Source organism: Carcharodon carcharias, chromosome 8, assembly GCF_017639515.1.
Source record: "Carcharodon carcharias isolate sCarCar2 chromosome 8, sCarCar2.pri, whole genome shotgun sequence".
Taxonomy (NCBI): domain Eukaryota; kingdom Metazoa; phylum Chordata; class Chondrichthyes; order Lamniformes; family Lamnidae; genus Carcharodon; species Carcharodon carcharias.
This window is the reverse complement of record NC_054474.1, coordinates 15,450,432-15,474,808: the sequence shown is the minus strand read 5'-3', so window position 1 is coordinate 15,474,808 and position 24,377 is coordinate 15,450,432. Positions and strand designations below refer to the sequence as shown.

The 24,377-nt window shown below is 43.3% G+C and overlaps 1 protein-coding gene across 1 annotated transcript in view; it reads left to right on the top strand.

Moving 5' to 3' along the window:
• The window catches only part of mgat4b (alpha-1,3-mannosyl-glycoprotein 4-beta-N-acetylglucosaminyltransferase B), a 261,750-nt gene extending 237,704 nt beyond the window's left edge, over positions 1–24,046 (top strand). Inside the window, exons 10-15 of the mRNA XM_041193895.1 lie at positions 2,662–2,769; positions 9,134–9,327; positions 15,362–15,440; positions 17,379–17,466; positions 17,713–17,825; positions 22,718–24,046. Of these exons, the coding sequence (XP_041049829.1) occupies positions 2,662–2,769; positions 9,134–9,327; positions 15,362–15,440; positions 17,379–17,466; positions 17,713–17,825; positions 22,718–22,744 (609 nt within the window). The 3' untranslated portion in view covers positions 22,745–24,046. The remainder of the gene's footprint in view (positions 1–2,661; positions 2,770–9,133; positions 9,328–15,361; positions 15,441–17,378; positions 17,467–17,712; positions 17,826–22,717) is intronic.
• The last annotated feature ends 331 nt before the right edge of the window (positions 24,047–24,377 follow it).

Genomic DNA, 24,377 nt, shown 5'->3' with positions numbered 1-24,377 from the left:
AAGGAAAAGAAATACTTGCATTTCTATAGCGCCTTTCATGATCTTAGGGCATCCTAAAGCACTTTACGACAGTGAAGTACTTTTTGCTGTAATATAGGAAAACACAATGGGAAGTGTGTACATAGCAACATCCCACAAAGAGTAATGAAGCAGCAAGCAGAACTTCCCTGCTCTTCTTGAAAGTAATGCCATGGAATCTCTAATGTCCATCTTCATAAGTTTAACATCAGTGCAGCACCCCCTCAGCAATGAAGTGCCAATCTGGATTCCTCAAGGTTTTGGCAAGGGACTTGAATCCACAACTTTCTGACGCTAAAAGGAGGGAATCCTACCCACTGAGCCACAGTTGACATTATGAAGGAACGCTGTTTGCGGGTGGCTTATTTCTAAGTCTGGGATAGAAGAAAAATAATGGGTAGAGGGTCGTCTTTTGTTTCTTTCTCTTTGTGTGTATCTGAGCAGATTGATCAAAGCATTTTCTGTACATTGAATTGAAGCTGCCTTCCTCGGTGTACGTGGGCTGTACAGAGCTGGGTTTGTGCTGTAGAGCCAATTGCATTCTCTCTGATCTCGTTTCAGTTTGAGTCTCATCCACCTGATACTGTTCATCAGCATTTACTGAGACATTCATTCGCATTAGTGCTGGCTGGAAACCATGTACATTTATCTGAACTGAAGAAACAGATTGGAGACGGGGGATGGAAACCACAGAGCCATTTTTTAAAGTACTATTTGAAATCACGAGTTCATAAAAGGATTGGGATTACACTGCTTAGTGCTGGAAATAATGAGTGGAACATTTAGATTCAGTTTCACTGCTAGCTCAGTTAGTTAATGTTACTGCCTGGGGCAGGATAACATGTACTCGTGATATCCTCCCTCCCACCTGCACTCCTACACAATCAAACAGCCTTTCAAAACAATGTCTAACCTCATGCATGGAGAATGGTAGCAGGGGCAGCTGATATCTGAGGTCGTTTGTGGGGGCGGGGGTACCTGAGGGAGAATTCATTAATTATAGGCACATTTAGTACCTGTCGCGCTGGTGTATGGTGTGTGTGCACAGTTTGTGAAACCAGCTAGAACTGATGCTGACCATCCTGTTCATCCATACTCAGCACGCATCTGAAACCACAACATTGATGGGTAGACCTCAATTCTTGTGTGTGTTTTCAAGCTTTACCATGTTGCATCCTGTATTACTACACTGATATCTGCCATGGCTCAGTGACACTTTCACCTCTGAGACAGAGATGGTGCGTTCAGTTCCCACTCCAGTGACTTCATGATCAGTATGGTACTGAGGGAGTGCTGCACTGTCAGAGGTGCTGTCTCCCTCAGGTGAGACACTAAACCGAGCCCCCGTCTGCCATCTCAGTTGGTTGTAAATAATTCCATGGCATTATTGCAAATAAAAGCAAATGAGCTCTCCCTACTGTTATGGGCTAATATTTCTCACTCAGCCAACATCATCAACGAAAACAGATTAACTGGACATTATCAGAATATGGTTTGTGGGATGTTGTGCACAAATTGGCTGTCGCATATCCTACATTACAATCATGTCTGCTCTTTAGAAGTGGCTGTAAAGCTTGGGGAGTTGCTGAGGTCATGAAGATGCGATATAAACACGAGTTGTTTCTTTCTGTTAATACAGTGACTTACCCTATCTGTCACATGGAAGTTCTGTCAGAATGTATTTCCACACACCTCATCCCCCAATCCACCACTGTTTTACACAATTGGTGCTCTTCTGTCTGAATAGGACCTTATCCTTTGCATATTATGATGAGTCGTCCTCGCCCCATTTCAATTTTACAGTCCACCTTCTGTGTATCAGGACCTGGGTTGTGGGCTGCAAAACCAATCTTCCCATCGGAATAGAGAGTGAATTTTCAAAAATTATTCAAACACCCGCTAAATTCACCTATATAATAAATAGATTCTCAACAAGGTGCTCTCCCTTACCTAAAAAGGTGAAACCCAAACACCGCCCCCCCCCCCCCCCCCCCCCCCCCCCACCCTGAGTTTCAGCAGCATCCGGCCACCATTTCTCCTGTGTGAACCTTAGGTGGTGAGTGGCAGGCTTGTCTGACCATGTTGCGGGAAGGAGGAAATCATAGGCGAATGTTACCCTGCCTCAAACAATGCATTTACTAATTGAGCCTGTGGAACTCGAGCCAAATGCTGTAGTCATTATTTGAAACGAAGTGTAATCGCAAACCCCTCCGCTGCAGGATTATGCGGAAAGAGCAGGGGATAAATGGGACTAAACGGTAGCTCTTTAAAGAGTTGGCACATTTATTATTTCATTTATTAGCCTGTATCTTTCTAGACATCAATTAATTTTACCCCAGGCTGTTATCCTTAAATGATTACCCTGCACCAATATTAGGCTGATTTGGCCTGTAGTTGTGGGTTTAGCTCTCAACCATTTTTTAAACAGGTGTATAACATTTGCAGTCCTCCTGTCATTTGACACCATTCCCATAACCAAGGAGGATTGGAAAAATCTACATTCCATCTATACACCTGTGGTATTTGATTCTGTTTTAACTTGATTGCAAAAATCTTGTGGCTCAGTGATTGCCTTGGTCATCCAACAAATTTCTTGGGTGCAACCATAACCGGGCTTATTTCTTTCTCTTTTCCCCTTTCCAGAAGCACTGTGACCGACAGAAGGCAAACCTCAGAATCCGTTTTAAGCCGTCCCTCTTCCAGCATGTAGGAACACACTCGTCTCTGGCCGGAAAGATCCAGAAATTAAAAGTAAGTTGAGCAGCCAGGAACTCAACTTCCAAGTTACGAGTCCTGCAGTAAAATGTCTGATGTTAGAGAAGGCCTGAAATAAAACGCAGGAACAGGAGGAGGTCGTTCAGCCCTTGAGCCTATTCCGTCATTAAGTTAAATCATGATAGATATGTATATTAACTCCCATTTTATCTTCCTTGATCCTATAACTCTACCATCGAGTTATGTCAAATTTATAGCACAGAAACAGGCCATTCGGCCCAACACATCCATGCTGTACACAGGTTTCTTCCCACCTCTTCAGCCTTTTCCTCTTGAGAAGACAGTCCAGCCTGTTCAATCTTCCCTGATAGCTATAACCTCATGGTTCATCGTGTCCTGCTGGTTAATGAAGAGTTAGCCAATCTAATATCACCTTCCTACACTAGGTCCATAGCCCTGCATGTCACAGCTCTTCAAGTAGATTCTTAGCTTAGTTGGCAAAGCACTTTGTCTGTCACAATATGATGATGATGGTGAGGGACAGAGGCTGGCTGCCTAGGCAGGAAAATAGCTCAAACAATTATAGACATGAGCAACAAGGCAACTTCGATAGACTGAATGTCTTTACATGTGAGAAGCAACCATTCATTTTGCTGGCAGTTCAGGGGATTTTATGCTGGTCCTATGAACACTAATCAAAATTTTCACACCTACAGCCGATTTGTCTAGGGAAGAGTGTGTAGATAGCCTGGATCATGTTGAGATCAAAAAAGAGGAGGTGTTAGGCGTCTTGAAGAATATTAAGGTGGATAAGTCCCCTGAGCCAGATGGGATCTACCCCAGAGTACTGAGGGAGGCAAGGGAGGAGATTGCTGGGGCCTTAACAGAAATCTTTGCATCCTCACTGGCTACAGGTGAGGTCCCAGAGGACTGGAGAATGGCCAATGTCCTTCCATTGTTTAAGAAGGATAGCAGGGATAATCCAGGAAATTACAGGCCGGGGAGCCTTACGTCAGTGGTAGGGAAATTATTGGAGAAGATTCTTCGTGACAGTATTTACTACCATATGGAAGCAAATGGGCATATTAGTGAGAGGCAGCATGGTTTTATGAAGGGGGGGTCATGTCTCACTAACTTGATTAAGTTTTTCAAGGAAGTGACAAAGATGATTGACGATGGAAGGGTAGTGGATGTTATATACATGGATTTCAGTAAGGCCTTTGACAAGGTCCCTCATGGCAGACTGGTACAGAAGGTAAAGTCGCACGGGATCAGAGGTGAGCTGGCAAGATGGATACAGAATTGGCTTGGTTAAAGAAGACAGAGGGTCGCAGTGGAAGGGTGCTTTTCTGAATGGAGAGCTGTGACTAGTGGAGTTCTGCAGGAATCAGTGCTGGGACTTTGCTGTTTGTAGTATACATAAATGATTTGAAGGAAAATGTAACTGGGCTAATTAGTAATTTTGCAGACGACACTAAGGTTGGAGGAGTTGCAGATAGTGAAGAGGATTGTCAAAGGATACAACGGGATATAGATCAGTTGGAGACTTGGGCGGAGAAATGGCAGATGGAGTTTAATCTGGACAAATGCGAGGTAATGCATTTTAGAAGGTCTAATACAGGCAGGAGTTATACAGTAAAAGCAGAACCCTTAATTGCATTGACGGGCAGAGGGATCTGGGTGTACAGGTCCACAGGTCACTGAAAGTGGCAACGCAGGTGGATAAGGTAGTCAGGAAGACATACCGCATGCTTGCCTTCATTGGCAGGGGTATTAAGTATAAAAGCTGGGAAGTCATGCTACAGCTGTATAGAACCTTGGTTAGGCCACACTTGGAAAATTGTATGCAATTCTGGTCGCCACATTACCAGAAGGATAAGGAGGTGTTGGAGAGGGTGCAGAGGAGGTTTACCAGGATGCTGCCTGGTCTGGAGGTTATTAGCTATTAGGAGAGGTTGGAGAAACTCGGATTGTTCTCACTAGAGCGACAGAGATTGAGAAACGACTTGATAAAAGTTTACAAAATTATGAGTGGCATGGACAGAGTAGATAGTCAGAAGCTTTTTCCCAGGGTGGAAGAGTCAATTACTAGGGGACATAGATTTAAGGTGAGAGGAGAAAACTATAGAGGTGATGTGCAGGGCAAGTTTTTTATGCAGAGGGTAGTGAGTGTCTGGAATTCGCTGCCAGAGGAGGTGGTGGAAGCAGGTACGATAGTGGTGTTTAAGAGGCAGCTTGACAAATACATGAATAGGATGGGAATAGAGGGATATGGACCCCGGAAGTGTAAAATATTTTAGTTGATGGGCAATATGATCGGCGCAGGCTTGGAGGGCCGAAGGGCCTGTTCCTGTGCTGTACTTTTCTTTGTTCTTTGTTACAGAAGAACATGAATTATGGGCTGCATCTGTACACCTAATTGCTGTGGCTGGGATTTTCCAGTCCCGCCCATAGTGGAAATCATCGTGGGCACGACAGAAAATTTGACTTCGGGTGGGCGTTTCCGTGGGACCGGAAAATCCCAGCCAGTGTCACTGAGATTGGGTTAATTTTGGCTCTTAGTAGTTCAACAGCACCACCTGCGGCCACCTTCTAGCACTGCAGCTTCTTGTGAAATATGAGAACATGCAACATGCACAGGACATGGGAACAGACTATTCAGCCCAATAGTGCATGCTATTGTTTATTCTCCATTTCAGCCTCATCCCATCCTTTCTCATCTAAGTCTATCAGCATAATCCTCTATTCTCTTCTCTCTCATACTCTTGTCTAGCCTCCCATTAAATGCAGCTATATTATCCACTTCAACTACTCTTTGTGGTAGTGAGTTCCACACTTTCACCTGTTGGTAAAGGAATTCTATTTGAATTCCCTGCTGAATTTTTTGGTGATCTTATATTGATGTCCTCTAGTTTTACTTTTCCCCACAAGTGGAAACATTCTCTTTCTGTCCACTGTATCAGAAACTTTCATAATTTTAAAACCTCTATTAGATCATCCCGCGGTCTTCTCTTTTCAAGAGAAAAGAGACCCTGTTTATTTTTTCCCAATAAATATAACCTTGCAGTTCAGGTATCACTCTTGTCAATCTTTTTTGCACCTTCTCCAGTGCCTCTTTTATCCTTTTTATAATATGGCAATCCGAACTGCACTCATTATTTCAAATATGGATAACCAAGGTTTGACACAGATGTAGTATAGCTTCTCTGCTTTTCAGAAATAAGCCCAGTGTTTGGTCTGCTTTTTATTAAGTGGCCTTATTAACCTGCATCATCACTATTTGTGTGTTTGTGCTCCCAGATCCCTTTGCCCATTTAGATTCTTATTTTCTGAGTAATATCCTCATCTTTCTAAATAAAATGTAATACCTCATACACAGCAACATGGTCAGTTAAGAGACAACCACATTGCTGTTGGTCTGGAGTCACATTTAGGCCAGACCAAGTAAAGACGGCTGATTTCCTTCCCTCAAGCACATTAGTGAACCAGATGGGTTTTTACAACAATTGATGGTAGCTGTCATGGTCATCATTACTGAGATTAGCTTTATATTCCAGAATTTTATTAATTGATTTTAAATTCCATCAGCTGTTGTGGTGGGATTTGAACCCATGTCCCCAGAGCATTACCTTGAGCCTCTGGATTACTAGTCTATTGACATAACCATATGCCACCGTCCCACCCTAAATGAGCATGTTACCCATCAGAAAGACTCTGGCACAACCAGCAGCAGTTTTCAAATGATTCCTAGGATTTTATTTCCATTACTCTGCACCGGAGTTCAACACAAATGTGATTGCACATGTGACCCACTGCAGAATAGCTTTTTGAGTTTGGTCAATTGCATTTGATAGCTGGTAAAGGATCCAGAAAAAAAGAACTCTCATTTACACAGCTCCTTTCACAACCTCAGAAAACCCCAAAGTACTTTACAACCAGCGATGAGAATTTGAATTGTAGTCACGATGTAGGAAACATGGCAGCCAATTTGCACGCAGCGAGGTCCCACAAACATCGGTGTCATAAGTAATCAGATAAATCTGTTAGTGATGTGGGTTGAGGGATAAATATTGGCTCAGGAGATCAGAGAGAACGCTCTTGAAATGGTTTAACACCTCATCTAAAAGACAACACCTCTGAAAGTGCAGTGTTTTCACAGTGCTGATCTGTCAATGTCAGCCTCGATTATGCGTTCAGGCTCTGGAGTGGGACTTGAACCCATTCCTTTCTGAAAGAGAAAGGAGAGCGCTGTCTACTGAGCCATGGTTGATGCATGTGGCTCAAACAGTAGGAGAAATTGTAATTATAATAACAAATGGTGCACATGTTGTACTTCAAACTCTGGATAGCTGACAAATTGAAGATCCCACTTTTCAGATAAACCTGTTTATCCTTGATTGTTAAAATGGTAAAGCTAGATAAACTGTCTCACAGAATAATCTAACAGCACAGAAGGAGGCCATTCAAACCTATTGTACATGTTCTGGCTCTTTGAAAGAGCTACGCATTAAGTCCTACTCCCTGCTTCAAGGAACGCTTCAAGGAAATATCTGCTTGACATAAATCTTTGATTTTAAAAAAAGCAGTGCCAAACTAAATCACTTTTTCATTCGATAAGGTATTGGCACAAAATCATGAATTCACAGCCATTTGGTTTTATAAAGAGTCCAAGAGCGTGAATCAAATATTTTATAATAAATTGAAACCAGACAAAATATTATGTAGGTTAGATACTGTTTTTTGGACAGCTCCACTACCCCATGGCCCTGCAGATATTTTCCCTCTGCAATATAAATTAATTTTACCTAAGAAAAAGACAAGCTTTCAGCCTTGTTCCAAAAAACCTTATTTTTTAAATTATGTGGTCATATTTTCTCTAAAATAAGTTTAACAGAATTGAGTTTTACAAATATACCATTGCTGGAAGAGGGAAACGTCTTTGAAGCTTTTCATCTTGCACTCATCAGGACAAACACAAGAATGCCAAATTTCAAAGGGAGCAATAATTTATATCATCTTCCACACAAATCTGGTTTATGAATTTCAGTACCAGTGCAATAACAGTAGGCTGTACATCTGAACGACTGTCGGATTGTGTCACACAGCACATCCCTTTGGCTGTTCCTAATAGACAGAGTATTGACTGTACTCAACAACCCATGCTTGCAAAGTTCAGAACATAATGACTATTGTAGTTGTGATTCCACAATTAAGCAGCATTTGCTGAACGATCCTGAGTGTGCTAAGTATTGCACCAACAATCAATTTAAGATTATTAGTTGGGCTCACAATATAGCTCACTAGCGCCTGCTAGAAGCTACATACATTTATATACAGTGACCTGGCCTCTGCAGGCAAAAGGAATAGATCCACACATTGTACCTGTTTTGAATAATCAAAAGCTTGGGTGACAATAGTTCCCTGGTTCATTTGCCATGGCAACATTTCGACCAATCAGAGCCAACTTGCTAACCAATCAACAGTCCTTTTCTCATGCAGTGTAAATAGTTGTCCCCTTTAAAATTTGGCATTATTGCATCTGTCCTGATGAGTGAAAGATGAAAAGCTTTGACAGCATGTTTCTCTTTTTTCTTCTTGCAATACTCAAGTTCTATACTACCAAGCAACTAAATATACTATTCCTATGTTCACCACTAGGAGGAGGAAGGGTGTAATTAAAGGCTTATAAGATTTCATTGTAAATCTGAACGTACAGATTTATAAATAAGTGCAGAATGTGAGACATTAAAGTAGGCCTGAAAAAATACACTTATTTAACCTGGGGCAGTATACCCCTGATCTCTAATCCCACTGCACCTGAAGGCAACACTTGGTTTAAACTCTCCATGTGCAATGCCTTAGAACATTGGCTAGTGCTGTTACTTGGAGCGCCCTTGTCATTTATGGTAAATTGAAATTAAAGGGAGGGGTCCATGCTTTGGGTCATACAACAAACCTGTTCAGGTGGATGTTCGGATCAACACCCTTTGGCACTATTCTTAGTAAAGCAGGGAATTTTCTCCACGTCCTAGCAAGCATTCTTGCTTCAACCAAATGCCACCAATGAATTGATCATTGCTGTCCAGGTTTTCCTTTATAATGGCGGCCACTGCATGACGAAAATAAATGAGTTGCATTTATATAGCACCTTTCACAGCCTAGAGAAGTCCCAAAGTGCTTTACAGCCAAGCGCTTTAAGATATTTTGACACTGAACTGCTGAATAAATCCGAATACTCCTGCTTCCCTGATTGTATTTTTAAAAATTTTTCAATGCAACGGAATTTAGCATAGTTCTCGGCACGTCATTGGTTAACTGGTAAACGAAGGCACAAACATTGAAAGTCTCACATATGTTACTGTTTGCTGTTAATTGAGCAAATCACTGATGTCTTTCCCAGGATAAGGATTTTGGAAAACATGCCTTACACAAAGGACATTCCAATCCCCCAGCGGAGGTAACTTCCAGCCTGAAAACATACCAGCATTTTACACTGGAAAAGGCTTACTTGGGAGAGGACTTCTTCTGGGCTTTTACCCCAGTGGCTGGTGATTTTATACGTTTCAGATTTTTTACACCAGTGAAAGTGGACAGGTAAGTTGGAATATTAAATAGATCTAATGCTTTGTGTAACACAACATCAATTTGCATTTATATAGCACCTTTAACATAATAAAAGCACACCATGCACTTTACAGGAGTGTCACTGAACAAAATTTGACACTAAGCCACATGGAGATAGTAGGCAAGTGATTGGCCACAGAGTGGGGTTAAGGAGCATCTTAAAGGAGCAGAGAAAGACAGAGAGGTTTAAGGAGGGAATTCCAGAGCTTCAGGGCCTTTACAGCTGAAGGCATGGCAGCCAATGGTTGCAGCAGACAGATGGGAACACCACCACCTGGAAGCTCCCCTCCAAGCCACTCATCATCCTGACTTGGAAATATATCGGCCGTTCCTTCACTGTCGCTGGGTTAAAATCCTGGAACTCCCTCCCTAACAGCACTGTGGGTGTACCTACACCACATGGACTGCAGCGGTTCGAGAAGGCAGCTCACCATCACCTTCTCGAGGGGAAGTAGCGGTGGGCAATAAATGCTGGCCCAGCCAGCGAAGCTGACATCCCATGATCAAATAAAAAAAATTATGGAGTGATTTTTAAAAAAGGCTAGATTTTTAGGAGCACGGATGTCTCAAAGGAGACAGAGTTAAGAAGGGACGAGGGCAAAAAGAGAATTTAATGAAGGATAAGAAATTTAACACATAGAGAACAAGGTTACAGAGACCCTTAGAGGAAATTTGACTCAATGGGCGAGGGAACAGCAGAAGCTGCTTATCAGGTGGTTACAATCTTAGTGGCAGAGAAGTCCATAAGCTCCTCATACTTGTTGAAGGTGAGGGAGGGTGTAGTCAGGAGAGATGCTTAACAAGCTGGTTTGCGGTAGAAAAATGAAGCTGGGGCTTATCCTTGCATTCTAGGATGATCCTGGGATAGTGAGCAGTGTTGGGAGATGAAAGTAGTGCTTTTAGCACTGAGCCCAATTAGTGTTTTTATGTGATCCAGCCAGATCTGGTGGTGAATGGTGAAACCAGTTTTCTGCCACATTCATTCAAATCTGCGCTCCTTGGATTTAAGGGAGTGGAAATATGGGCTGTACTGGGGGAACGGCAAAGTTGATAGAGACCCACCCAATTAATGCCCTTCCACGGCCCATGTTCACACTACCTTATTTCTCTCCTATCTCCCTCATGCCATGCCAAGATCATCTTGTCCATAAGAGCCAGACCCAGCTACTTCAACTTGACCTCAGAGCCTTCTGCCTCAGAGACGAACATGTTACCCAATGAACCACAGCTGACACCTTAAAGAAAACATGAGAAAGAAATTAAAATTGCAGCTTTTAACAATGCTGTTGTTTCCTTGTCAGTCTGATGATTGTGAAATCGGCAACAATAGAGCTGACTAATGCTAGGCTAGAGTTCCATGTATCGCAGCATCCCTGCTGTGTCTTACCCCAATGACCACTCCTTATGGGGAAAATTTTCCCCCAGTTGGGGGGGCAAGTGCAGGAGCAGGCGAGGGCAGGCACGCCTCCGATCGGCGCCCGCAATCAGGGGCACGCTGCCGTTTTATGTGGGCGGGCCAATTAAGGCCCGCCCAGCGTGACGTCAGTCAGGAAGCGCTATGCGCTCCCTGTGCAGGCGGGGGAGATTCCCTCAGCTGAGCGTGCACTCTTTCGCACATGTGTGCAAAAGAACACACTGATCTCCCTGAGGCTAAGTGCTGCATCAGGGAGATCGGCTCCAAATTTAAAAATATTAAGCAAACAATAGCAACATTTCCCTGACATGTCCCCACTCATGTGACACTGTCACATGAGAAGGGACATGTCCATCACTTTCACTGAAACCTTTATTAAATATTTAAAAACCCACGTGAAACCTCATCCCGTCCGTGGATGAGGTTTCAGGCTTTTTCTAACGCCTGCCAGGGCTCCCGGCCTGCCCACCAACCCTAAGATTGGACGGGCCGGTCCATTAATGAGGTTAATTACTTTTTAAATGGCCTCAATAGGCCATTGACAGGTCGGCGGGCGGGCAGCTGACTCGGCTGCGCCCCCGCCGACCTGAAAATGGAAATGACATGGGGTGATGTCGGGAGTTCCACCCGACATCATCCCGCGTCAATTTATGCATCGGCGAGCGCCCCCCCCTCCCCCCCCCCCTGCTCGCCGACCGGAAGATCCTCCCCTATGTGTCATGCTGGATCGGTGCTCTCCTGATTCATCAGCCACTCACCACATGCGGCCAATCACCTTTCTAACACAGTAAATGTAAATTGAACAAGAGGCACTCGCTGTCTATTACCGAATATGATTTGAGTGCTTATATTCGTACTGCGCGTAGGAACTTTAATCTTTTTTGTGCATTTTGTTGGTAACATGGTGAGAAGAAAAGCAGAGTCCAACCGTTTTATGGTTGACGTGGCTGCTTCACTTTGCTGGTTACTGAAAGGGGGAAACTTTGTTCGAAAAATATACCCATGTGAAGTGCATGTACCCATACTGTGCGACCACGTGTGAGGTATTTTCTACTGAAATTAGTGCATACGGCTCAAGGTTTGTCACCCTCGCCACACATGTGGCTGCTCAGTGATTCCAATCGAACAACACCGGGCTAGTCAGTGAACTTTGGGCTATCCAGCTGAGGAAAGGACTTCATAGCTGGGTTTCCCTTAATATTCCCATGCCCAGGGCCATCGGGTGTGGGAACGTTCGCTGATTATTTTACCCTTGCCAAATAATGCCTCAACTATGCAGCTGCAATCAGTTAGCGCAAACCATAGTAAAATTCTGGTCTGTATGACTCAGTTATTATTCTGGGCTAAGTTCTGAGCTGTCCGCGATGACGTTTTTGTTTTAAGTGTGCAGCACTTGGAAATCAAACATGGGCCTAACTTTTATGGTCCAATTACGGAGACAGTTTGCTGAGATTAGGCTTGTATTCCCTAGAATGTAGAAGATAAAGGGATGACCCATTTGGGGTGTTTAAGATAATTAAAGGATTTGATAGGGTAGGCAGGGAAATACTATTTCTTCTGATAGGAGTGTGCAGAAGAAAGGGGCAGAATTTTTTTTGGATGAATCGTCAGGGGTGTGCCAGCCCCACAGCCATTTAACACCCAAGATGCGTTAATTAGCTGGAGATGGGACTTCCGCCCTCACTCAGGGGGGTTGTCCCATCTTGGGGATCTGACAGCCAATCTGATTGTCTGGCAGCTCTGTAGTTCCAGCAGCACCGTTGGCAGCAGTGGCCAGGACCGGGATGACAAGCAATCCCCAGATTCTACATCCCAGAGTCCAGGACCAGGGGGATATCAGCAGGGAGAGGAGGTGAGGCCCAGGGGTATAGGGGTCTTGATGGAGAGGCTGGGGTGGGGGAGGGAGCACTTGTGGGGGAAGACCTCGGGGGAGGGGGCCCGATGTGGAAAGGGGGCCTTTTGAAGGATGTACTCCCCAGCCCCACGACTTGCTGCCCGAGGCCCGAAGAGGGTGAGGTGCCGGCCTCCTCCACCTACGCGCGCCCCCCCTCCCAACACCCCGCTCCCCCTGAACTCCTGGGCTCGGCAGGAAGCGGCCCAAGATGACCAATAATTGGCCACTTAGAGAGCTTGGTTGGGTTGAGGGCGGGTGGGCTGCCCTTAGGCCTTGCCTGTCCATGTAAAATTGCAGACAGGTCAGGGCTGGAAGAGAGGGCATCAGGGAGGCCACCCAGGGAATTTCATGGAAATCCTCGGCTGCAAACCAGCTTGAAAATTTCTGCCCAAGGAGGCACAACCTTAAAATCAGAGCCAGGCCATTCAGGCGTGATGTCGGGAAGTACTTCATCACACAAAGGGTAGTGGAAACCTGGAACTCTCTCCCCCAAAAAGCTGTTGAGACTGGAGGATCAATTGAAAATTTAGAAGTGAGTTTGATAGGGTGAGTTAGGGTTACAGAAACAAGACAGATAAATGGGAGTTAAGATCCAGATTAGCCATGAAATAATTGAATTTTAGAACAGGCTGAAGGGGTTGGATGACCTCTTCCTGTTCCAATATTTCATTATTTCAGTCTGAAGGAAAGAACAAAGGAATTTGAAAACAGGTATAAAATATGATCTCTAAGATTTTGATTCTTGAAAAAATTAACTATACTGATGGATAATTTTTTTAGATAGACTGTAGAGCAAATAAATGAGTGAAACATTGAAAGGGTGGGTGGGGAGGGAGACCTGGTAGAGGTCTTTAAGGTTACGAAAGGCTTTGATAGGGAAGACATAGAGAAGATGGTTCTTCTTAAGGGTGAGTCCAGAACTAGGAGCCATAAACAAAAGATGCAACAGGTTTTTTCAGACGTAAGAGTCGGTGGGGAACACATCCCTGGCCTGTCAGCAGACCCACAACTGTTTTAACATCCCTCACTTGGGTGCAGGTCCCACCTCAAGAGAGCTGCCAGCCAATCTGATCAGCCAGCAGCTCTGTAGTCCCAGCAGCACCACAGGGAGTGGTGGCCACTGCTAGGACTTCATGCAGTCCCCAGATCCTAAGCGCTGGTGTCCAGTTAAGTGTAGGGGTGTCACAGCAGGGATTGGATAAGCACCTGAGGAAGAAAGGAATAGAAGGATATGCTGATTGAATTAGATGAAGTGGGGTGGGAGGCTCATGTGCAGCATAAACACAGGCGTGGAGCAGTTCAGATGAATGGCCTGTTTCTGTGCTGTAAATTCTCTATGCAAAGTTCCCTCCCCAGTCTTGAGTTCAGTTACATAGTATGTAATATGAAATAAAAACAAAGTGCTGAAAATACTCAGCAAGTCACATGAGGTGGCAATCACCCAAGTTTCCTGATTCCCAGGCCCCTGTTTGTGGAAAATTGGTAAGATGAGGATCCAACACAGTTTCATTCCTCACCATCCCCCACCCAAGCTGGTTGAAAGCTAGTTAACATGTGGAGAATTGGGGGCGGACTATACTGGGTGGTACCTGGTAATAATGGAAGCAAACCCCAGCAAGAAGCAGTGCCTTTGGGGTTGGGGGAGCCAGTGGCAAGAGGGAGGCAAGGAGAAATTTTGGGGAGTGAGGCTGGAAAGAAGCAACAAACGTTCATGGTGGGTGCGGCAGTATCTGTTACTGGGCTAGAAATACGAAAGCCAAACAATGGGAGTACTACTAAAAGTTTCAGGAAGAAGACTCCCCACCACCACCTTGGGTGAACAGGGACTCAGCAGTAAATGCCAGCCTTGCCACAAACCTTCCACATTCCAAGAATGAATGTTAAAATGAAGCTGAAGTGAGAGTACGAGACAATGCTGAGCTTCTGTTCACTGGCATCATCCTCTTTCTGCCTCTCTCCCTCATTCTCTGCCTCCCCCCCCCCCCCAACTGCTTCTCCCTTCTCTGATTCTGTACCCCCCCACCACCGTTTCTCTCCTATCCAACTCTCTCTGCCTGTGGTGTTCTCCTTCCCCCCCCCGCCCCCAGTGCTGTGTCTGCGGTGATCTCTCTCTCTCCAACCCCCCCCCCCACTCTCTCGCCTCGTTCTCTCTCTCTGGCACCCAACTCTCTCTTTCTTTCCCTCCCTCTTTCTTTCTGGCACGTTCTCATTCTCTCTGTCTCTCTCTGTCTGTCTGTGGTACGCGTACCCTCTCTCTCCCTCCCCCCCCTCGCGCTCTCTCTCTGGCACACACTCTTTCTCTCTCTCTCTCTCTCTCTCGCTCTCCCTCTCCCTCTCTCTGGCGCTCTGCCTTGCATTCAGAGATACAGCTGTGTTAACTGGTACAGCACAAGCAGAGTTCCATCTGCAGCAAAGGCACTGAACTGTTCTTTGAATAGATGTCTGCGTAACTACGGGGAATGGTGAGTGAAAATGTCACCCTGATAAAGACTGGTGCTTCTTTTCTTTGGCTGGGTCACCCCTGTCTCTACATGGATCTTGGAGAGGCTCACAGTGATTTCTTGAGGTGGAATGATGCGGCACCTTTAAGCATCATGATGGTTACCAGAATGATTAGTTTTAGTGCAAATGTAACTTGGTCTGACCTGGATGCCCTTCCTCCTTGTACGTCCAACCTCTTTTTGTTCTGTTCTCAGGTTTTTCTTTCGTAGTGGGAATATCGAGCACCCTGGTGACAAGCTCTTCAACACCACAGTTGAAGTTTTGCCTTTTGATGTAAGTTCTTTTCTTTTTTTGACAAGGCTTTAGAAAACCTGCAAGTAGTGGATTTTTGCACGTTTTAAATGTTTCTTTCTGCTGCAGGAAACAGTGCCTGAGGAATCAAAACCTCAGGTGGTCTGACAAGGAAAAATGCCTCACGTTTTAACTTGTCATGCTGTTTCCCAGGGGGTTGGTCAGTGAAGAAGCCATGACCAGAGACCAGGCCGGCTGGCTGCAGTAGGCTTCACAAGGCACGAATTTTCAAGAAAAACACAAAAGTGTGCCAAAGTGGCTACGTGGCTGCAGATGATGTTCATCATCTGCCACTATCAGAGATTGTTTATATGTTTAATATTAATGAAGAAAATGCAGTCTGTTTTTTTGGTACATCTGCAAAGGGTGCACCACGATGTATCGAAGCTGACTTTATGTCAGTTTTATCATTGTTGCGTCAAATTCCTGGAATTCCTAAACTAGCAGCATTGTTGGAGTCCATTCACCACATGGACTGCGGCAGCTCACCAATACCTTTTCAGGGCAATTAAAAATGGGCAATAAATTTTGGCCTTGCCCACGCCCTGTGAATGAACATTTAACAAATAACTGGTTCAGCATTTCAGCCAATAAAAACCTTCTGTGGCTTAAGTTTCTCTCAGCCCAGGTGCATAGAAACTCTTCAATCTCCCACATGTGCATGGTACAAGAAATGCACCACTGTCTTAAAGTCAATGTATAGAGAGATGAGTAGCGTCTTTATTGATTGTATTGCCTCGAAAATGGAAGGCTAGGAGGTGATCTAATTGAGATGTGTATAATGATGAAAGGATCTGATAGGGTCGATAGAGAGAAACTATTTCCTTTGGTGGGGGTGGTGTCCAGAATAAGGGGGCTTAACCTTTAAATTAGAGCCAGACCATTCAGGGGTGAAACCAGAAAACACTTATTCTAGGGTAACAGAAATTTGGAAAACTCTGCCCCCGCCCCCCAAGACTTTGGATGCTGGGGGTCAATTGAAAGTTTTCAAGACTGAGTTCAGTTGATTTCTGTTGAGCTAAAGGAATCAAGCGCTGTAAAGAAAAGGCAAGCAAATGGAATTGATCCACAGATCAGCCATATCTGATTGACTGTGAATAGGCTTGAGGGGTTGAATAAGTCTCCTCCTGTTCGTTTTGTATTGAGCATAGTGGGACTGTATGAGTTTATTCACCAAATTTATTTAAATAATCTCTCCATCTTTACATATGACTGTTTTTGGGCAATTTGGCCATGAAAGGTTGAACAATCCAAGTCTTACCTTCATCTAGAGCAATGTTCCCATGTACAGTTTCCAATAAGGTTCACTGGATAACTAGCAGAAGCATTCCCCTTCTCCAATTCTTTCTCTCCCTACCCTGGAGGACCATTTGCTTTGATTGGGTGCTGGGGGTAAAGATACATTTCCCCCTTCCAGCATCAACAACTTGCATTTATATAGTGTCTTAACTAAAGTAAAATTTTCAAAGTTGCTTCACCGGAGTGTATATCAGACAAAATTTGACACTGAGCCACATAGGGAGGTAATAGGGCAGATGATTAAAAGCTTGGTCAAAGGGATAGGTTTTAAGGAGTGCCTTAAAGGAGGAAAGAGAGGAGAGGGGTTTAGGGAAGGCATTTCAGAGCTTGGGGCTCAGGCAACTGAAGGGATTCTCGAGGCCAGAATTGTCAGAGCGCAGAGATCTTGGAGGTTTGTGCAGCTGGTGGAGATCACAGAGACACGGAGGGGTGAGGCCAAGGTGGAAATTGTAAGTAAGGGTGAGAATTCAAAAATTAGGCATTGCTGGACTGGGAGCCAATATAGTTCACAGTATTGGTCAGTGCAGGTTCTGCAATCAAACACTGGAAAGATACATATCTTAAGGCAATACATGTCCGAATACCAATAACGGACTCTGTCTTTATTATTCTAATTTACAGACAGAACAAACATGGAAGGAGACCTTACTGGATGGTAAAGACAAGTCTCCCAAATACCAGAGAACAGAAGATGGGTATATCCGAATCGGTAAGACTATCACACACAGCGATATAGTACTAGGATTTCTTTTTCTGTTGCACAGCATCAAAATTTATATAATTTTGCATCAAATAGACCCAAGTCTGATGGGCATCCTTGGAGTGTAGTTAAGTACAAGGCTGAACACAGCTTAGGCTATGAAAAATGGGGTAAATAATTGCCTATGTGGAACAACTGCTGGATAATCGAACGCTATGGCTTGCCATGTTTTTCAATCTTTTCCTTGTGTTTCAGCTTCCTTCACAAATGGTATCGCTGAAGGAGTTGTCGATCCAATGTTTGGACCATTGGAGGTTGTCCGTCTGTCTACCCTGTCAGACTCGCCAGTCTGGGTGATACTTAGTGAGGTATTTCTTTTTCCATTGCTCCCCCATTGTAAATGGGCCCTCTGCTGCCTAAGCTCTGGATTTTCCTTTCTAAACCTCTCTTCCTCTCTCTTCTCCTTTAAAACGGTCTTTAAGACCTACATCTTTGCCCAAGCCTTTGGTCATCCTCCCTAATGTTTTCTTCTGTGGCCGTGTGTCAAATTTTGTCTGATTATCAGTCCTATGAAGTGGCATGGGTTGATTTACTATGTTAAAAACACCAAATGAATGCAAGTAATTATTAATATATTACACAGGTGGTTTACAGTCAGAGCTTAGAATCTTAAAAAAATTGTTTGTTTTGAAGAGATTGATTTCTGCAGTGGAGTACATTTCCTGAAATATGAGTATAGAATGCTTCCTGAAATAGGAAGTACGAGATGGGTTCATTTGAAGACAATCCATTTGATTTGCTGCATCTAGATAATCAATCGTACCCTGACTTTTTATCATATCTCGGTGTTTAGTCACACAATCCCTGGTGGCTCTATCCAGCTGTTGAACACCTGTGTACAGAAATGCTTCCTGGCATGTTTGCTACACTCCCCCCTTATGTCACTGACCTCTTTTCTCACTCGTCCTGCTGATTTGTCATTTTGAAACATAATCCCTGTCGTAATGTAGTAACTAACTTAAACCCCCAATGTCCGGAATTATCTTTGTCCTCTCTCAAGGACTGGAATAAAGCAAACAATGAAAGAGTTTGCATTTCTATAGCACTTCTCACAACTCAAGGACGTTCCAAAGCACTTTACAGCCAACGAAGGACTTTTTGAAATGCAGTCACTGTTGTAATGTAGGAAAACGCAGCAGCCAATTTGTGCACAGCAAGATCTCACAAACGTCAATGTATTGCTGGAAAACAAAAAGATATTTTGTCAGAACTTTCCGCCTTGTACTCATCGAGATGATTCACAAGAGTACAGTGCAAGGGAAAATAACAATGTGCTGTTTTCCCTTACATTGGTATTCTTGCAAATTGTCCTGATGAGTGCAAGGCGAAAAGCTTTGACAAAATGTTTTTTTTTCAGCAATACTCAAGTTCTGTAATGACTATTAACATCAATGTGATAAATGACTCAGAAAATCCATAATTAGCCTATGTCGACTAAAGGATAAGTATTGGTTTAGGATACTAGAGAGGACACCACTCCTCTTCTTCCAGTAGTTCCATGGGTCCTTTACATCCGCCTGAGAGAACAGTCGGGGCCTTATCCAAAAGATGGCGCCTCTGACATTGCAGCACTCCCCTGGCAGCATCAGCCTAAGGTTTTGTGTCCAGATCCCTGGAGCAGGACTTGAACCCTCAAGCTTCTGACTCAAGAGCTGGAATGCTACCCACTGAACCACTGAATTGATCAGCAGCTCTTGCTATAAATCCAAATGTGGATTGATCAAAATCCAGTACAGCAGCAATGTAATCTCAAGATTTATTCTTTCTCTCTCTTTCTCTACTGGTGTAATTCTGTACTTTATTTTAATTGTTTTATTAATGCTTGCTCATTTCTGCGGAAATGAAGTTGTGGATTGGCATGATAGCAGTCCTTAAAATATGCAAGGGTTTGATACAATAAATGCAGAGATGATATTTCCACTTGAGACCAGAACTAGGGGCCATAAATAAAATATGGTCACCAATAAATCCAAGAGGGAATTCAGGTGAAATCTCCTTACCCAGAGAGTGGTTAGAATGTGGAACTCACTTTAAGATCATAAGAAATAGGAGCAGAAGTAGGCCATTCAGCCCATTGAACCTGCTCCGCCATTCAATAAGATCATGGCTGATCTGATTGTTGCCTTAGCTCCACTTTCCTGTCTGTCCCCCATAACCCTTGGACTATCTAACTCATTGGATTCGTTCTAGACTTCCCCACAAAGGGAAACATCTTCTCAGCATCCATAAGACGTAGGAGCAGAAGTAGGCCATTACGCCCATCGAGTCTGCTCCGCCATTCATTGAGATCATGGCTGACCTGTTAATCCTCAGCTCCACTTTCCTGCCTTTCCCCCATTCCCTTACTGATTAAAAATCTGTCCATCTCCGCCTTGAATATACTTAACTACCCAGCTTCCACAGCCCTCTGCGGTAAAGAATTCCACAGATTAACTACCCTCTGAGTGAAGAAATTCCTCCTCATCTCTGTTTTAAATGGGCAACCCCTTACTTTGAGACTATGCCTTCCGGTCCTAGACTCTCCCACAAGAGGAAACAACCTCTCAGCATCTACCCTGTCAAGCCGCCTAAGAATCTTATGTTTCAATAAGGTCACCCCTCATTTTTCTAAATCCCAATGAGTACAGGCCCAACCGACTCCACCTCTCCTCGTAAGAAAGTCCCTCCATACCCGGAATCAACCTAGTGAACCTTCTCTGGACTACCTCCAATGCTAGTATGTCTTCCCTTAGATAAGGGGACCAAAACTGTTCACAGTATTCTAGGTGTGGTCCAACTAGCGCCTTATATAGTTTTAGCAAGACTTCCCTATTTTTATACTCTATTCCCTTTGAAATAAAGGCCAACATTCCATTTGCCTTCCCTATTACCTGTTGAACTTGTATGTTAGCTTTTTGGGATTCATTCACAAGGACTCCCAAATCCCTCTGTGCTGCACCTTCTGCAGTCTTTCTCCATTTAAATAATATTCAGCTCCTCTATTATACCTGCCAAAGTGCATTACCTCACATTTTCCCACATTATATTTCATCTGCCACTTTTTTGCCCAGTAACTTAACTTGTCTATATCCCTCTGTAGACTCTTTGTGTCATCCTCACCACTTGCCTTCCCACTTATTTTTGTATCATCCACAAGCTTAACAATAGTACGTTCACTTCCCTCATCTAAGTCATTAATATATATTGTAAATAATTGAGGTCCTATCACTGATCCCTTTAGCACTCCACTAGTTACAGGTTGCCATCCTGAAAATGCCCCCCTTACCTAACTCTCTGTCTTCTATTAGTTAGCCAATCCTCTACTCATGCTAATATACTACCCTCAACACCAGGGGCCCTTATCTTATTAAGTAGCCTGACATGCGCTACCTTATCAAATGCCTTTTGGAAATCCAAATATATTACATCCACTGGTTCCCTATATTTATCCTGCTTGCTACCACCTCAAAGAATTTTAATAAATTTGTCAGGCATGATTTTCCCATGCTAACTGTGCTTGATTAGATTAGGCAATTCTCTGCTATTTCATCCTTTATAATAGACTCTAACATTTTCCCAATGACGGATATTAAGCTAACTGGCCCATAGTTAGCTGTTTTTTGTCTCCCTCCCTTTTTGAATAAGGGTGTTACATTCAGTTTTCCAATCCTCTGAGACTTTTCCAGAATCGAAGGAATCTTGGAAGATTACTACCAGTGCATCCATAATCTAGCTACTTCCTTTAATATCCAAGGATGCAACCTATCAGGTTCAGGGTACTTAGCGGTCTTTAGGCCCATTAGTTTCCCTAGTACTTTTTCTCAAGTGGTAGTTATTGTATTTATTTCCTCCCCCTCTTTTGCCCCTTGATCAATTCATATTGGAATGCTATAATGTCTTCTACCGAAGCAAAGTATTTATTCAACTCCTCTGCCATTTCCTGGTTCCCCATTATTAATTCCCCAGCCTCATTCTGTAAGAGGCCTATGTTCACTTTGGTCTCTCTCTTCCTTTTTATATATTTAAAGAAGCTCTTACTGTTTGTTTTTATATTACTTGCTAGTTTACCCTCAAAGTTTATTTCCTCCCTCTTTATTTATTTTTGGTCATCTTTTGTTGGTTTTTAAAATGTTACCAATCCCCTGGATTACCAATAATCTTGGCAACAGCAGTCTTTTCTTTTAATTTGATACTATCCTTAACTTCCTTGGTTAACCATGGTTGGTTTACCCCTTTCCTTGAATCCGTCTTCCTCACTGGGATACATCTTTGTTTTGAGTCATGAACTATTTTCTTAAATGTCTGCCATTGTTCATCAACTGTTTTTTCTACTAAAATCCTAGGCCAGCCAACTCTATCCTCATTCCTTTATAATTACCCTTATTTAAGTTTAACACGGTTGTTTCCGACTCAAGTTTCTCACACTCAAACTGAATGCTTAATTCTACCATATTATGGTCACTGTTTCCTAGGGGATCCTTTACTCTGAGATCATTTATTAAACCTGCCTCATCATACATTACCAGATCCAAAATAGCCTGATCCCTGGTTGGATCCACAACATAATGTTCTAGGAAACTGTCCTGAATACACTCTATGAATTCTTGCTCGTGGCTATCTCTGCCAAGTTGGTTTTCCCAATCTACATGAAGATTAAAGTCACCCATGATTAATGTACTGCTTTTTTACATGCCCTCATTATCTCCTGATTTATTCTCTGTCCAACAGAATAGTTACTGTTCACTCCATCAAGCCCCCTTAGAATCTTAAGATCACCCCACGTTTTTTAAAACTCCAGAGTATAGGCCCAACCCGCTCAACCTTTCCTCTTAAACCAAATCCTTCACGTCAGCAATCAGCCTAGTGAACCTTCTCTAAATTGCTTTCAATGCCTCCTTAAATAAGGAGACCAGACACAGTACTCCAGGTGCGGTCTCACCAATGCCCTGTACAGCTGCAGCAAGACTTCCTACTTTTTTATACTCCATCCGGAGTAGTTGAGGCAAATAACATAGACTCATTTAAATGGAAGCTAGATAAACAAATGAGGAATGAATAGAAGATCACGCTGATATGGTGGAAGATGGCCTGTGTGGAGCATGAACACCAACATGGATTATAGTTCGCGGAATAGCCTGCTGCTGTGCTGCAAAATTCTAAGTAACAAAAAAATGTGCCTTTTATCACACTAATTTATAAAATATTGTGACATTTCTTTCAGATATTCATAAAGAAAGCTGAGACTTAACCGTAGAGAAGATTTAGTTTTGACCGTGATGGAGTGCGGCTCCCTTCCAGACTGGAACAGTTTGTCTCGTGGATTCTTTGTTCTTAGATCATCGATTTCATCGCAGAAAAACTCCACCACCTGCTGGTCAATTCAGGAAGAGCAGCAGACAGGAAACCTTGAGTGAGGCAAACTTCCTCCTCTCCCTACACCACCACCCCCCTGCCCCTCCCCAAAAAGTGACACACCCACGGACAGCTCGTGCCTGACGTGAAACCATTTTATACTCAACAGAACAAAGATTCTGTGAAATCAATATCCATTTATAATGCGATCTTCCATTCTGATGCACACTGGTCCAATTTATTAAAAGTGGCACCATTTTTAACCTGTATCTTGCTAATTGTATTCACCGAGGTACTGACTATGGTGGACACTTTCGCTTCAGAGGAAGAAAGGGACTGTCTCTAAGTGAAGGGGAATGGGAGGGGGAGCGTCTGTAAGTGAAGGGAGAGGACAGGGGAGTATCTCTGTGAACGGGGAGGAATGGGATAACCAGTATCTCTAATTGAAAGGGGTAGGATTGGGGACTGTCTCTAATTGAAGGAAAGGGATTTGGGGCATCTCTCACCCAAGGTTGGAAAATGAAGTGGGTCTCTGAACAATGTCTCAAATCAGGGATTTATCCAGATCATTTACGTACTCATTTTTACTCATTTTAGAGACAATTTTATATCCACTAAAATCAATAGTATTTCAGATGTAAGCATGATTGCTGATTCTTAAACAAGCCCTGAAATATTTAACTGGAGTAAGAGTTCACGTGAATTCCTTAGAAATGGGTGCTGGATAAGTCCCACGAAGATTTGCCAATTTATGTGGGGGAAAAAAAAGCTCAATATTTGGGGGGGGCAGTTTTGAATACTCCACATGGCATTTGACCCTTTTACTGCTGAACTGTTGGTGTGAAAGTTTGACAGAACAAATTAGATGTTAGTGCTCTGCTCCAGGTTCTCTGGGGTCGTTGAAAACTACACAGAGTCGAGAACTCATTCATTTACTTTGCCTAATGAATGCAGATCTTTGTTTTTAAATCCTTGTCAACCAAAACAGTGCCATACCTAATTCTATTATTATTTATAGTCCAAGATTGAAGGGTCTGAATGTTGCCATGTCAATAATTGTACTGTGAAAGTTGGTGTGAATGAAATATAGAGGATTCTCTGTGGTCACATCAACCTTTTCATGTAAAATTATTGGTGGGAGGAATTCTACTCCCAAGGTGTTTTTATGTTAACGGTAATAAAGTTCACAGCAAATGGATGAAAGAATTTAATATATTCATTTTATAAACTGTACTATTTTACACAACAATCTGTAAATGAGGTCCAGTTTGTAGATAATAAATGTGTATCGTTAATAATGTATAATTGTGGATGGAGGAGAATCATTGGGCCAAATCTTCTGGTCTCCAGATCATCGGAGACCAGACTTATGATTGAAGATGCACGTCGGGACCTTGTGGAAGCCCTGATGCATGGGCCTACATGGCAATTGCCCAGGAAGTTTAAATTTCTGGTGGGTAATTCCCCTGCTCACCGAGACACTCTGCAAACGTATCTGACTCTAACGCAGAGTTGGTAACTGGAGAGAG